Raw genomic sequence first — 15,593 nt, 5'->3', positions numbered from 1 at the left:
CAGTAACATTGGTGACTCTGTCATGTGATGCTGTGGGGTGGACCTTCATGAAGCTTTATGATGTTCACATATTAGAGAACAGAAAGACCTCAGAATATTTTCATTCAGCCAAAACCATTCATCATGTTCACTGTTATATTCATGTGTCTGTGGCTTTCACTAGGTGAGTTATACACTAACATTTTGTTACTCAGAAACTTTAATAGTGATTTATCAGTGTGAGTGTGAGTCAGACTAATATAGTTTTAAATGTAAAACCCATTATGTTCTCTTCTCTATGACAGGTGACTCCATGGCAGATTCAATAGAGCCACTTTTCAATCATAAAGTTGTAGATGAAGGTGATAATGTTACTCTGTCCTGCAGATACCAACCAACCATCGCTACAGGAAACTACCTGCACTGGTACAGACAACATCCAAAATCTAATCCTAAATTCCTTCTTTATATTTCTCAAAGAGGAGATTTAAGTCCAGACAAACCCCCAGGAATGACTGCTAAAGTTGATGATGGTGATAAAAAACAAGTGGATCTGATCATCTCCTCTGCTGCTGTATCAGACTCTGCTCTATACTACTGTGCTCTGCAGCCCACAGTGACAGGAACTCCAGCTGCACTGTACAAAAACCTTGACTCAGTTTTGCTGTATGGAAAGCAGGTCTGTCAGTCATGTTAAGTACATTACATGCATTTTATGGGGAACTTTTGCTTCTTCCTTTTCTAATTTGTAAAGAGTGATGTGAATTTGTCATTTATTCAGTCTGCATATTCCTTTTTTTGCATGTACTATTACTATAAAGTTTAAAAGGTTTGGTTGTCGTTGTGCTTAGATCTTTCTTTAGATACTGAGATCATGATCAGTCACATGCTGTACCTCAAATTAGCCAAATGTTTTACTTTGAAAGTTGACTTTTAAAGAGAAGTTAAAGCAGTAGCACTGATCCAGCAGGTGAGTGAAGCCCATCATCTCTGCCTCACAGTTCTGCTATCACACCATCGACATTCATCATCTACTGCCTTAAAAATGAACAATAAATAAACAAAGATAATAAATAAATTACAAAAAGACATTTAAATCAGTCATTTGTTGATGGATGGCAGGTTATAAGAGCTCTATCAAGTTCCTATCATGAATCCATCTTGCACTCAAAAAACAAACAAATAAAACACCAACTTAGATTCCACCCCAGTGCACATACACATAGCCTTTAAATCACAGTCAAATAGGTTTTGGTCTCCCTGGTTTAGACACTAACAGCCAGCTAGCTCTTTTACACACTGTACTCAGTCATCCTAATATGCTAATTATGGTTTTGGTGAAATTTATTTTCCTGAGGAGATTTTATTTTTTGTACTTTGTCACATAGCAGTATATGGGACTGTTAACGCTAAATCAGAGTGCATTGTGGGTACACAGGAATGAATGAATGTAGTGAGCGAAGCTGTTTACTCAGAATTGAGACACCACTACAAAATGGCTGATACCCTCTATAGTGCACTATGTAGGAGATAGGGAGCGGTTTCAGACACAGCATGTGTCACCTTCACAGCCAGCAGCACTCTGATGACCTGCACCTGTACTCAATCACAGGTCAAGTATTTGACTATTTTATCACCTTCACCTCACACTTTGTTTTTGTTGCTTGTTGAGACCAAAACTTTGTGTTTTACAAAGTCTTATCAATATTCTATTTTTAATCATAATTTTCCAATTTTATGTTTTTGAAATTTCCTGAGCATTAATATGATGTTGTTCTTGATTATTTTTTTTTGTTTTCCCTAAATATATTAATTCACTTGTGTCTGTCCCTGTAGCCTAAAACGGACATTCTCACTATCCAAGACAAGTGTATTCATATGAGGGGGAATCCAAATGAAATTCTCTGACCATTATCTATGAATGAGATGTTGGCCATATCTCCCAACAGATTACAGGAAAAGAAGGGTAAGTATATGTCTTTCTTTAACTGTTATAAATTATAAATTGTGTTTCATGTTAAATGTTTATATATTTTAATATTTTATTACTAGCAGCATGATCAGGTGAGGACAGGAAGCAATGTAGGGAAAGCTTTTTATTTGTATTTATTAAAATTTGTAGTGGTCAGGTGGAGGACAAGTTACTATTTCTATTATTTTTTTCATTCACTTTGCTATTAGGCAAAGCAAAAGAATGGTAAATTACCTCTGCATTTCCTCTATTACAACTTTTAAAGGAAACTGCTCTTTACAAAATTGTAGTTCTGAATTGTAAAATGATCTGCTCTGCTCTCGCTTTTGACTCAGCCATTCTTTACAAGCTGTTACTATTTGTTTGGCTTTTTTCTTCTATAACCTTATTTTAAAACAATTAGTCAATTTATATTGCTATTTTGCACTGATGACTAATTACAGTAACCGGCCATACATTGGCCTTTCCTCATATTTTACCAATTCTATTCTTTTAGTTTTATCTGCCACACTGTCAACACCACCTGCTAACTGCAGGATTCTGCTGCAATATACAGTATGATGGTAAGTCACTAGATCCATACAGATTTCTTATGATATGTAAAGCTGAGAGTTGTACCATATTCAGTAATAATGCTTTGCTATCCACATCTTTTAGGTAATTTAACATCCTGGTGAAGAGCAGTTGGTACCAGGCAAAGTCCAGGAAGTTGGTGTAGGATCTCAACCATATGGACAATAGGGCAATTCTTAATGTTCTAATCATGGAACTGCTTCTGCTCCATGAAAGCCAGCAAAAAGTATGAAGTAGAGCAGCTTCTCACAGGCCATGTGGGGACTCAACCAGGAGAGTACTTAGAACTAGAGTATTAGTACTTTTGAACACTATGCACATCCCAACATTTCTGTTAATATAAACAGCATATTGTGTATTTTACTTCTACCACAGCATGTTTTGTATAAATCTACATTTTACACCACATAATTTCTTTTCTTTTACTACCATTCACTTAAATATTTTGTTTGTGAGAGAAACCATAACATGAAATTAAGCATGTTCTCTCTTTTTTTGCAGTTTGGAGACTTATGTCCTTTTCCCCAAGAGGTCATGTGTCTCTTGCAGACACCAGCAGGTCCCCCACAGTCAGAGGATGGTCATGGCTCCATGCGTGTACACAAAAGTAAAAACTTATTTGGGAATTGTTAGATACTTAATTATATTGCTTTTCCAGAAACCCCCTCGAATATTAACTACCGATGGAACTCCGTTCCAAACTCCAAGATCCTCACCAGTCTGAATTATAAGACACATGTTCCACAGAGACTGAAAAGCTACATGCTGCTGGATCTGCCAACATGTCATCAGTCCTTATCCTTCTTTATAGTTTATTCCTGTTCATTCTCCTACCTGGAATGTGTTATATCAGGTGACTTGGAGGGGATCCACATCTGTTTCACTCAGACTTTCCATTGACAGCACTTTAATTTTTTTTTTCAACTTGTAAGAATGCTATCAGTGTACATTCACATGCTATGTTGGTAGTTATTAGCATTACTGATGATTAGTGATAGTATATAGTTTATTTGATCCTGTTATCAGCATGCTCACACTTAGATCATTTTTTTTTTCCCATCAACATGTTGCAAAGAGAAAAGTGTCCAGTGCTCCTGTCCTTTTCTCCACTTTGGATCTGCCCAATTCATCCTGCTTGCCTTCCTCTAGATGGAGTCTCTTTAATTGGGTTGTAAAGTTAAATATATTTCCACATGACCAGCCTAAAGATCCATTAGGTTACTGAGGAAATCAAGAACATTCTACTACAATGGCTCAGGACAACAGGCTGCATTTAATCGCCCATCACTGCACACCTTTATGATGGAAGTGTAATGAATGGACATTTGATGCCACCCAAATAAGGATCAGTTCCCTTATGAATCTGGTTCCTCTAAAGAGATTATATCCTCATACCATCTCAGGAAGTTTTTCTTTGCTACCGTCACCACTGGCTCACTCATTAGGGATAAATGTAAAACAAACCAACTTTAACATTCCAGCTTTATAACCCCTTTCTCTCTGTAAACCTGTTTTTTGAAATGTCCATTGTTAAAAATGCGTGCGTGTGTCTGGACAACAGGTGAGGTCTGCTGACTCTGCAATCTCTGCTGCGCATGGTTGCTGGAATGATTGTTGCAACAGGTTGCTGGAAAAATAAATGTGAGCAATATTACTATCTTTAGGATGGTGGCCAAAAGTAGCCCGCAGCGGTGCTTGTAGTGTATTTAGCCCGACTTTTCAAAATTAATGGACCCCAGAGACAGCTGTGTTCATGTATATGACTGCCAGATGCTGTTGCGGTATAGGAATCATGCAACCACAAATCAGCATTATGTTATTCAGAATCTCTGCTACGAAGACCAGGCCCTCAGCCCTCTGTCACCTGCAGCCGGTGGCCTGGAGAGGGGGTGTCGGAAGCAGTGCTCGAGGAAGCAGAATCGCGGCAAGCAGGTGGGTATCCATGCAATCCTAAAGGCTAATCCTAGCCGGCCGGCTCTCCCGTCATTTCTACTTTCAAATGTCTGCTCCCTGGACAAAAACTTGTATTGCATCCGACTCAAAAGAGGCTCGTCATGAGGAACATCAAGACGCAGCCTCCATCTTCACTGGACCCTATGCAGTTTGGGTATTGTCAAACGCTCCACGGACCAGACGATGCTGTCTCCACAACCTTTCCTCTGGCCCTCACCCACCTGGACAACAAGGACAAGTACGTATGAATGCTGTTTATAGACTTCAGCTCAGCATTCAACATAATCATCCTTCAGCATCTGATCAATAAACTGGGCCTGAACACCTCCGTCTGTAACTGGATCCTGGAGTTCCTGACTGGGAGACCTCAGTCAGTCTGGATCGGGAACAGCATTTCCAGCACCACCACTGAGCACTGGGGCCCCTCAGGGCTGTGTGCTCTGCCCACTGCTGTTCACTCTGCTGACTCACGACTGTGTAGCAATGCACAGCTCGAACCACACATCAAGTTCGCCGATGACACGACAGTGGTGGGTCTCATCAGCACCAGCCTGGTGTGGAGCCAACAACCTGTCTCTGAACATTGACAAAACCAAAGAGAAGGTGGTGGACTTCAAGAGAGCGCAGAGCGGTCATTCTCCACTGATCAATGGATCCTCAGTGGAGATCGGCAAGAGCACCAAATTCCTTGTTCATTTGGCGGATAACCTCACTTGGTCACTCGACACCAGCTCCATTACCAAGAAAGCCCAGCAGCCTCTCTACTTCCTGATAAGGCTGAGGAAAGCTCATCTCCCTCCCCGCATCCTAACCATGTTCTACAGCGGGACCATTGAGAGCATCTGGAGCAGCTGCATCAATGCCTGGTTTGGGAATGGCACTGTCTCGGATCACAAGTCCTTACAGAGCATAGTGAGGACAGCTGAGCTCAGTCTCACTTCCTGTCCATCATGAACATTTACACTAAATGCAGCATCCACGAAGCCAACAGCATTGTGGAAGACCCCTCGCTGCACAGAGTCATCATTCTGGATCCACTGAATTGAGACTGATTGTCTCCCGAGCAAAACCAAAATGTAGGAATTCTCAGTCTGTTTGAGTAACCTGATTAACATTTAAATTAAATGAGACTTAATGCACTGCCAGCACCTCTGATCTAAAGATAGGACTGTTGAATATTTAGATCTCTCACGTCAAAAGTAAACTTACTATAAACGAAATTATTACCGACCAGGAGTTTAAAATGTGTTTGACAGAAATGTGGATTAAACCAAATGAATGTGTAGCATTAAATGAAGTGAGTCCTCCTGGGTATAGTATAGTATACATACACCAACCCCGTCTAAATGGCAGAGGAGGCGGAGTCGCAGCTATTTATAATAATAATCTAAGCGTCACAAAAAAAAAACACAAATGTAAAATATTTGAATTTCTTTACACCAACATAAAATATTCAGTGCCTAAAAGAAGGTCTATTCAGTCAATTCCACTAATTATTATTTTCTCATAGAATTTGCAGATTTCATCACAAATTTAGCTGCTACTTTAGACAAAGCATTAATTATTGGTGACTTTATTATTCATTTTGATAATCAGGAAGCCTCCTTAAGAGCAGCAGTTGTGCATTCTAGATTCAGTTGGAATTAATCAGAATGTTCTAGGACCCACTCATAGTGGTGGACACTCTCTTGATTTGTTAACATTTGGACTAAAAATAAAAAACTAATTCCACAGTCTGAAGCTATTTCAGATCATTATCTCATCTCTTTTAAATCTTTTTAAAAGAGGCAGATTAAAATTTAGTTATTACATTACTACCTCACCACGTTATCGCGTACTTTCACGTCAGCTACAGCAGCGCGTTTTATCAATAATCTTCCAGAAATTATGATATTAAATAGATCTCCGTCTGACCCCGCAGAGTTTGACCGGACCACTGAATACCTAGAATCAATGTTGCGTTATACTCTAGATGATGTAGCTCCCCTTAAGACCAAAATGATCAGGGAGAAAAAATTAGCACAGTGGTATAATGATCATACGCACACCTTAAAACAGAACACTCGGAAATTAGAACGTAAATGGCGTCAAACAAAATTAACAGTATTTCAAATACAATGGAAGGAGAGCCTCCTTAATTATAGAAAATCTCTGTGCTGCTAGATCAGCATATTTCTCCACCCTTATAGACAATAACAAGCATAATCCTAGATTTTTATTCAGCACGGTAGCAAAATTAAGGGGAAATAAATGCACTGCACTAACATGCACACCATCATTAGGTAGTTTGATTTTTTTATAATAAAATTGAAAACATCAGGCAAGAAATCTAGACGGTTAATATAAATCCAAATTATTTTACAAGTAACCCTGTAGACAGCAGTGTAATTATAACAATCAATTCATGAGAATGACTTAATTTAATTAATTTCCTCTTAAAAATCATCAACCTGCATTCTCAATCCCTTGCCTACAAGTTTCCTCAAACAGATAATTCCAGAGGTAATTGAACCTGTTTTAAAAATAATAAACTCTTCCATTAGCACAGGCTATGTAACTAAATCCTTCAAATGGGCAGTTATCAACCCCCTAATTAAGAAATCTAACCTTGACCCATGTCAGCTGTCCAACTACAGACCAATATCAAACCTCCCCTTTATATCCAAAATTTTAGAAAAGATTGTAGCACAGCAGTTATGCTCACATCTACTTATGAATAACATTTTTGAAATGTATCAGTCAGGATTTCGGCCTCATCATAGCACGGAGATGGCGCTAGTTAAGGTGGTAAATGACCTGCTATTGGCCTCTGATCAGGGTTTTGTCTCTTTACTTGTTTTGCTCGACCTTAGTGCAGCTTTTGACACCATTGATCACACTATACTGCTTGCTAGACTTGAGAACGTAGTTGGAATAAAGGGAACAGCTCTCTCTTGGCTCAGGTCTTACTTGACTGATCGCTATCAGTTTGTTGATGTAAATGGTGAGTTCTCCACACTCTCTGAGGTAAAGTTTGGTGTTCCTCAATGATCTGTCTTAGGCCCACTGCTTTTCTCTTTATATGTGCTGCCTCTGGGTGAAATTATACATAAACATGGTATTCACTTCCATTGCTATGCTGATGATACACAGTTGTATATTTCAGCAAAACCAGATGAGAGGGATCAGCTTAAGAATGTTGAGAAGTGTGTAAAGGACATTAGACAGTAGATGCTTGATAACGTTCTTCTGCTCAACTCCGATAAGACGGAAGTACTTTTACTAGGACCACATGCAGCTAGAAGCAAACTTTCCGATTACATAGTATTTCTGGATGGTGTTTCTGTTTCAGCGTGTACGTCTGTCAGACCATGGTGTTATTATTGAACTGGAATATTTGTATGCTCTCGTCCCCTCACTCTCACACGTTCACTCAGGTTTGTTGACGGAGGTGTGGTGGGTCGTCTCTTATCCCAGAGATCCCTCATGTTGGTGTTACCGTCTGGTTCTCCCTTTGAGCGATGCTGCCATAGCGAATCTTGCCAGAGTCCAGACTGCACAGTGATATTAACTTGCATACAACAATAAAGACACTTAATAATCCATATCCTTCTCTTCCTATCACCCTTCTTCTCTCTCTCTCTCTCTCTCTCTCTCGGCCGAGTTAAACATGCTCCTGAGGCTCCAGTGCCCACTGTTCCTGCCCCTCTCCCTTCCGTGGATCTTCCCACTTCGTCCGGCCTGCCTCTGGATAGTGTTATCTTCGAATGGAGGCCACTCTGTGCAGTTTGGGACGGTTTCTCATTAACGCCTTGGGTGGTTCCATGAAATTCCGGAGTAAGAACAAGAGCTTTGAGGATGGATTGGACTGTAGTTAATGTCAACAGACTGCTAACTTGACTCAGGACTACATTTTGCTTCACCATCACTGTACCCCGCAACGTTGTATATCTGCTATAAATCGGCATTTGGTGCAACCCAGATGAGGATGGGTTCCCTCTTGAGTCTGGTTCCTCTCAAGGTTTCGTCCTTATGCCATCTCGGGGAGTTTTTCCTTGCCACAGTCGCCACCGACTTGCTCATCAGGGACAAACTTACTTATAAAGAACATTTAACTTTTTATCACCACATTATCTGTGTAAAGCTGCTTTGAGACAATGTTCATTGGTAAGTGCTATACAAATAAAATTGAATTGTATTCTATCAAGGTCTCAAATGTTTAATTAAAATCAAGCAACATGATCAATTAGGACACGAGCCTAGGACACTCTGGAGAGACTATGTCTCCCGGCTGGCCTGGGAACTCCTCGGTGTCCCCCCCGGAAGAGCTGGAAGAAGTGTCTAGGGAGAGGGAAGTCTGGGCATCTCTGCTTAGACTACTGCCCCCGTGACCCAGCCTCGGATAAGCGGGAGAAGATGCGATGAGATGATCAATGAGGCACAGCCTTGATCAGAGACCAATACCAGTTTATATATATTACCACTTTAACCAGCGCCGTCTTTGTGCTTTGGTGTAGTGTAAATCCTGACTAATACATTTCATGATTATGTAGTCATGAGAAAAACTTCTGTGCTCGTATATTATGTTATGAAATTAGACACCTCTAAGTTCTGTTTAACTGACACCAAATGACATTCAATAAATTCACTAAACACAAATGATATTCAGGTCCATGATGATTTGACAATAATTGTTGTAGATTTATGATTATAGGAAACAGATTTCTGTTGTTTAGATTTAAGAAATAAAAGTACATAGTAAGCCAAACATGATTGTAGACATTTTATTGCATCATACATATGCATACATACTTGGTTACCACAGCGAGTGATGTCATCACTGTGTGTTGTATTTTTAACAGCAATACGATTTCAAAGTAAATTTAAATCAAGGCTAACATTCTGGACACGTTCAGCACTTGTAGAGAATGTTGATCCTCTTAATGTCGATAGTGGAAAGCTCTTGTCTCTGTCCAATCATCACAGAAGGATCAGGAGTAGGGGTGATGGTGTCCAGACCATTGATGGAGAAAGCTGTGTTTCCATAGTGCATCACAGAGGAGTAGTCGTACGTCGTGTTGAGGTTATTGGTGTTCATCAAATCAAAATTAGATGTTGTTGCTGGGTCGATGTTTTCCCAGTTGATGATGACATATTTATCACGGTCGCTTCGAACGTGCTCGTGGTAGAAACCGAGTGCATGGTTCAACTCGTGCTCGACGACGCCGTGGTAAACACAGCCCAACCTGCTGAGAGAGACGACCTGAGAACCGCCTGTTTTGCCCACGTAAGAGTAGCAGCTGAGAGGAAAGAGAGCAGATGTAATGAACTGACTGACACTAATGTCAACATACAAGAAAATAATTTATAAAGTATAAAGAACGTCAAAGTCATATCAAGCATGTATAGGGAATGTTAAACAATTTAATGAAGCTCACCCATCATTGTTCTTGATGCTTATGTAGTCAGTTTCACTTGTTCTGGGAACAAAACGAATGCAGGTTTTGTTGTGGAAACTCGCCATGGCATTGGCAATTACAGTTGTATCAGAAGAAGCTGTGAAGAAAATGGCCAATGCATTAATAAGAAATAAGTCAAGATGTGATGTACCTGAGTAATGTGAATTAAACGATATATTACTTACAGAAATCTGAGCTCAATGTGTAAGGAACCTTCACCAAGCCATTTGAAGACTTTTTCCAAAAACAGTTGTTGTAGAGGCAGACCAGAGAGTTCCTACTTCTTTTTGCGAGTATGTCTCCCTCCAGCAGCAGTTCACTGGATACTTCATACAGCGAAACAAAAAGTGATAACCTGCTGATGATTTAGAATCATATACAGTTCTTTGCCGATAAGATTTTGGCCACTGTCACTGATGCACACAACATTGAAACAAAAGAAAAAACATCTTAGAGCAGGTTCTATTCCCAAATGTACATAGCAGTTATGATGCTGGTCACGTGTGGTTGAGATCAGCAAGTTATCAGACCTTTGTTAATGGTGAGAATCCTAGTTGTGATGTCCTCCCCGTCAGGTTGGGTAAGATAGAGCGCTTGCGAGAAGCCAAGCAGCAGGGCTATAATGGAGATAGAAGTTCTGGACTCCATGAAGCTTCAGTGTGTAGAGGTGATCTAGATGCTCCTTCACTGTTGCTGGATGACTGCATACTGCCATACCTGATGTTTTATACACATGGACACACAGCAAAACAACATGGTGTAGATTTTTAGGAATTAAGGGAAGGCATTAGTGTTCATTGTCTAGTGTGTGGAACTAAAGGGTGGACCCTCTGAACAAGACTTACTTTAATACTGTACTGAAGCTGTGCTGGATTCAGGAGATTGTTTAGAGATTCTGTACTAATGGATGAAGTGTAGCTCTCAATGTTTGATTATTGGTCAAATTTCAGTGTCAATATCAAGACAGTGACATGTGTATGTTTAGGACTTACTGTTTACGTCAAGATAAACAACCTGGAAATCTTACAACGTGTTTTTGGACTAATTCTCCATTCTTACAAGGAGAGAAATGTAACCTCTATTGATAAGGAGGAAACGCAGTTTAAATGCATCTGTTGTATTTTACTATACAGAAACAGGACCTGCACATTATATTTATTTAAATATCCATTTAATTAATCAGGTAGAGTCAGTTGGAGTTGCTGCTTTGGCTATAATGGAATCTGTAGAATTACTGGCCATATTCAGCTCTTCTGTCTTGTGAACTATTCATTATGTGAAGCTTTACCCTTTTCCTTCCTCAACTCATTTATTTTCCCTTACACAAATACAGTAACACATGTCTTTTTTCTTACAGATGCTTCTCTGAATTGGGCAGAACAGTTGGTGTTCTGGTGGTCAGTCTGAGCAGATGTGGTTGTGGTTACTATGTTATTGTACCATGGTAAGATTGGATATTGATTCTGGAAAGCAAATAGTAGGATTTTTAGGCTGTTTATTATGAGTTAAACATTAAGCTCTTTAAATATACAAACCACTCCCTAAAAAGAGCAACAACGTCAGCTGACTTTAGTTCAGTGGTGGGCTGTCTGCTGGCCTAAACACTCTCAGAAGCACTGACCTTCATTTACAACCTAAATTCTAATATTTGTTCCATTAAATTGTATTAATTTATTCCCAACAGTTTATTCTTTTCATTTAGTAGTGTTTTTCTTGGCTGCACTGTTTCCAGTATGTGTATGTGGATGTTAGATTTTTTGTCCAATCAGATTTCAGCCTCTATGTGCTGCCATGTGAATCTAATCTGCCCAGGGCCTTCACAATCAGTACTGCTGGCCTTTTTACCTTAGTCTCTATTGGTAATAAATCTATTTCTTAAACCAATCAGATTTCAAATTTACCTCACAGGATACAGAATACAGAATAACATCAGCATTTTTCCGTCCTCTGATTGGTTGGTCAGAGCGAAACTGTTACAGCCAAGTTCGACTGGCAAAACATGTCTGTAGTGCTCTGCACACAGAAGAGAAATTTATTTGGGCTCGGAAATACTTAAAAATATATTTTCAAGAAAAGCAAGACACCATGAGCGGTACCACTGAGGAGTGGTGCAAATTATGAGTATGCACCTCTGGTGAGTAGGTTGTATTGTATTAATTTTCAAATGTTTTTGTCATATTATTAGAAAGTTTTTAATCTGAGCTGCTCCAGATGATGTAGGTGGCACAGTTGCGGTTGTAGTGAAGAGGTGTGGAGCTTGCTTTAGTAAAATGGTATTCACCCTCAATATGAAAAATGCCTCTCTCTCTGTAATGGCATGCATTGTTATACAGTGGAACCCGGTTATCTCGCCCTCGGTTACCTCGACAACCCTATTAAGTCGACGTTTTTGAAGTGGAACCGCCAAATTCTCGCATTTTTTATCGGTTATGTTGACTTTTTTTATGTCGCCGAACCCTGATATCTCGAGCACAAGGGGGGAAAAATTTGCCATTTAACGTCGGTTATCTCGGTGCAGCCGCAGAAGAACTCGCGGAAGTGGCGGAAAAATCAAGGCTTACAGCTGCTCCAGGTGTTGTATTGTATACTGGTGAATCTCTGCTGTTAGTTAGTGCTAGTGTTCGTAGTGTTAGTAGGGGCGCGGCGCGGCTTTGGGAAGAAAAGAGCAGCCGGTGAGAGAGTGCCGGTTGGAAGACACGTACCAGGAAACGCATGAGCGATAACAAGCGGCCGAGACAGCACCTGACATTCTGAAGGGGGCTGAAGGGGGCGTGGCAGGTGGATTCCTGACAGATAAACATGTACTGTATGTATTTTTATAGCATGCCTTCATCAAACAAATCGCAGCAACGCTGTTGTGTAAAAAAAACCTTTAAAAACACGTGCATGCACATTCTCATTTATTAACGCACATCATGTACATAAAGAAATTTCAAGCACGTTAGTATATTGCCGCCATTTTGATTTTCGTTTATCTCGATCATCGGTTACCTCGATGCTTTTTGGCAACCCCCTAGGACATCGACATAACCGGGTTCCACTGTATTGTGTTTTTGTATAGTATTGATGGTTTCTATAATTGTGACGTGATAGTGGTGGTATTGAGAGGTGAATTAAGTCACACTGATTAATCAATTCATCTGGGTACTCAGAACTTACAGATAAAAATCTAACTATATATATTCGCTATATCAAGATCAATAATAATTTAAATTGCAGAGTTGGGATTTTGAAGGCATTTTATTTGGTTTTAATGGTTGTTCAAAGACAGGACTGCTATAGTATTTCACATCAACTTGGGCAACATTGACCCAGCAATAGATTATCATTTGAACTTAAAGAGCAAGCATCTGACATCGGCATCTTGAGGATAAACTCACTCTCCAACTGCTAAACTTGTTCCGAATGTTTGGCTTGTTTTGTATCATTGTATTGCTACTACTCTTTCTTCTCTTAACTTCATGGTGTGACTGATCAACTTTATTCCCATGTAGTTACTGCATCTCCCTTAATCTTAAAAATTGGTATCAGCACACTCATTCTCCATTCCTCAGGCATTCTCTCACCATCCAAAATTTTGTTGAACAATCTGGTTAAAAACTCCACTTCCATCTCTTCTAAGCATCTCCATGCTTCTACCGGTATGTCATCTGGTCGCCCCAACTTTCCACTCTTCATCCTCTTAATAGCTTCTTTTACTTCCTCCTTAGTAATCCCCTCCACTTCCTGCTTACCAACTCAACATCATCCATCCTTCTCTCTCTCCTATTTTCCTCATTTATCAGCTGAAAATTCTCCCTCCATCTTCTCAACACACTCTCCTCACTAGTCAACACATTTCATCTCCATCCTTTATTGGAACTTGCAGCACATCCTCCCAGCTCGGTTCCTCTGCCTGGCCAATCTGTTTAAATATTTTTTTTCCTTCCTTAGTGTCCAACTTCTTATAAAGCTCCTCATATACCTTTTCTTTGGCTTTCGCCACATCCCTCTTTACATCTCCTTGTACTCCTGCCTACTTTTCTCATCTCTCTGTCAATCCCAATTCTGTTTTGCCAACCTCTTTCTTCTTATACTCTTCTGCACTTCCTCATTCCACCACCACATCTTTGTCACACCAAGTACCTTTGTAGCTGTCTCCCTTATCATTTCTGTAGTACTTGCCCCATCATCCAGCACCACTTCACCACCACCGAGCCCCTGATCTCTTCCCTGAAACTCACACTACAGTCTTCCTCCTTCAGGTTCCACCATCTTATTCTTTTTTCAGTCCTCACTTCTTCTTCCCCTCCAACACCATTCTACAAACCAGCAACCGATGCTGTCTAGCTACACTGTCCCCTGACAACAGTCTCCAATGTCTTTCAGGTTTCATCTCCTATATAGAATAAAGTCCACCTGTGTGCACCTTCCTCCACATTTATACATCACCTTAAAATCTTAATTTTTTTATGCTTCATTCTTTTAGCAAAATTTACAATTAAAGTCTGCGCCAATCGCCATTTTTTCACTCCTAGGTTCACTCTCAACCACTTCATCTAATTTTTATTCATCTCAAGACCACTTGTGTTGAAAAGGCACTGATGACATTTATCATGACCTTATCTACTTCCAGCTTCACGTTCATCACCCTATCAGAAACTCTCTTCACCTCCACTTCCTTCAGGATCACCCCTACACCATTTTTCTTCCCATCCACATCATGGTAGAACAGTTTAAACTGCCTTCAAATGTCCCTGGCCTTACTTCCTTTCCACTTGGTCTCCTGAACACACAACATATCTACCTTTCTCCTCTCAATCATATCAGCTCATAAGTGTCTCCCTTTACCAGTCATAATACCAGCATTTCACCTGCGCACCTCCAAACTCCTCCACTTCTCCTTTTCAGGATTTTGCCCTATACTAGACTACATTTCCAATCAATCATTGCACCTCCATGTTTCAAGTCACATGATACACTTATCACCCACATCTGTTTCCTGTTTTACCTAATTAGTGTTGTCTGGATGTTCTAATCTTTTCTCAGCTTGCTTTTATCCTTCCTGAAATGTCATTGTTTTCCTTAAGTTTATGGATTTCTTGTCAATGTTTCATATTAACAACTTTTTTATTTAGTTTTTATTCTATATTCTCCACAAAGCAAATACTTCTCTATGTTATGATCCTTATTTAGCAATAATGAAATAAATGCCCTCAAATCATAAGAAGAAAAATACATTTTCACATAAAAAACTTTCATAAAAAATAATTCATTGCTTTAATGAGTATCATATTTAAATTTCAAATAGAAAAATAATTTTACAGCAGCACTTCCTGGGTGTGGCCTTCTAGAGACGTGTTCCCTCATGTGTAAAGTTCAGCACATACAGCACTATTATACAGAATCCTCACAGAGCTGTGTTCAGAAATGACTCAACTCTACACCTTACTGTACATAGTGAGATACACACCACTGATTCTCACTGTAGCTACAGGTCATTCATATTCATCTGTAAATTCAGTGTAAATTTTTTAGCTTTAGTCTATTATTTTCTTAAGACAATGTTTCAGTGTGCTTAAAAATTACTTAAGATACTTAAACTACTCCTTTATTATTTTATTCTTTACAGCAGGCAGTTTTGCAGATAAAATTGGGCCAACAGATGAAGATGCCAATCGGAAGGAATCAGAAAATGT

General features: G+C 39.6%; 2 protein-coding genes and 1 long non-coding RNA gene across 6 annotated transcripts in view; 2 read left to right on the top strand and 1 right to left on the bottom strand.

Moving 5' to 3' along the window:
• Positions 1 to 351: 351 nt before the first annotated feature.
• LOC310726375 (uncharacterized protein) overlaps positions 352 to 15,593 on the top strand; it is an 89,224-nt gene continuing 73,982 nt past the window's right edge. The window contains exons 1-5 of one of the 3 annotated variants that reach the window (XR_014533704.1): positions 355 to 658; positions 831 to 949; positions 1,368 to 1,945; positions 2,448 to 2,514; positions 2,609 to 2,887. Coding sequence is in view for 1 of the 3 variants with exons in the window: in XM_083541896.1 (XP_083398022.1) it covers positions 1,897 to 1,945 (49 nt within the window). In the remaining 2 variants the exon portion in view is untranslated. Of the gene's footprint in view, positions 950 to 1,367; positions 1,946 to 2,447; positions 2,515 to 2,608; positions 2,888 to 15,593 lie in introns of those variants that run through there. The other 2 variants (XR_014533705.1, XM_083541896.1) reach the window with 2 other exon arrangements.
• The window catches only part of LOC310726402, a 63,343-nt gene continuing 50,763 nt past the window's right edge, over positions 3,014 to 15,593 (top strand). For both annotated transcript variants that reach the window (XR_014533735.1, XR_014533736.1), the window contains exon 1: positions 3,014 to 3,131. This is a non-coding gene — a long non-coding RNA (uncharacterized lncRNA). The remainder of the gene's footprint in view (positions 3,132 to 15,593) is intronic.
• Positions 9,359 to 10,601, bottom strand: LOC310727028 (hatching enzyme 1.2-like). The gene is made up of 4 exons (XM_083543082.1): positions 10,446 to 10,601; positions 10,101 to 10,241; positions 9,895 to 10,012; positions 9,359 to 9,756 (listed from the first exon to the last, which is right to left on the bottom strand). Exons 1-4 carry the CDS (start codon positions 10,561 to 10,563, stop codon positions 9,369 to 9,371), a joined length of 765 nt encoding a protein of 254 aa, XP_083399208.1. The 5' UTR covers positions 10,564 to 10,601; the 3' UTR covers positions 9,359 to 9,368.

Source organism: Silurus aristotelis, assembly GCF_946808225.1.
Source record: "Silurus aristotelis genome assembly, chromosome: 5".
NCBI classification, from domain to species: domain Eukaryota; kingdom Metazoa; phylum Chordata; class Actinopteri; order Siluriformes; family Siluridae; genus Silurus; species Silurus aristotelis.
Note: the sequence above shows the minus strand (reverse complement) of the source record. Positions and strands in the feature narration are given on the sequence as shown.

Bases quoted from the DNA above. Each gene is read 5' to 3' on its own strand.
- LOC310727028 (XM_083543082.1), bottom strand. From the start codon at position 10,563: ATGGAGTCCAGAACTTCTATCTCCATTATAGCCCTGCTGCTTGGCTTC. The intron at 10,013-10,100 runs GTAAGTAATATA...TTTTCTTCACAG, and splicing joins CACATTGAGCTCAGATTTCT to CTTCTTCTGATACAACTGTA. The intron at 9,757-9,894 runs GTGAGCTTCATT...CTTTCCTCTCAG, and splicing joins AGCATCAAGAACAATGATGG to CTGCTACTCTTACGTGGGCA.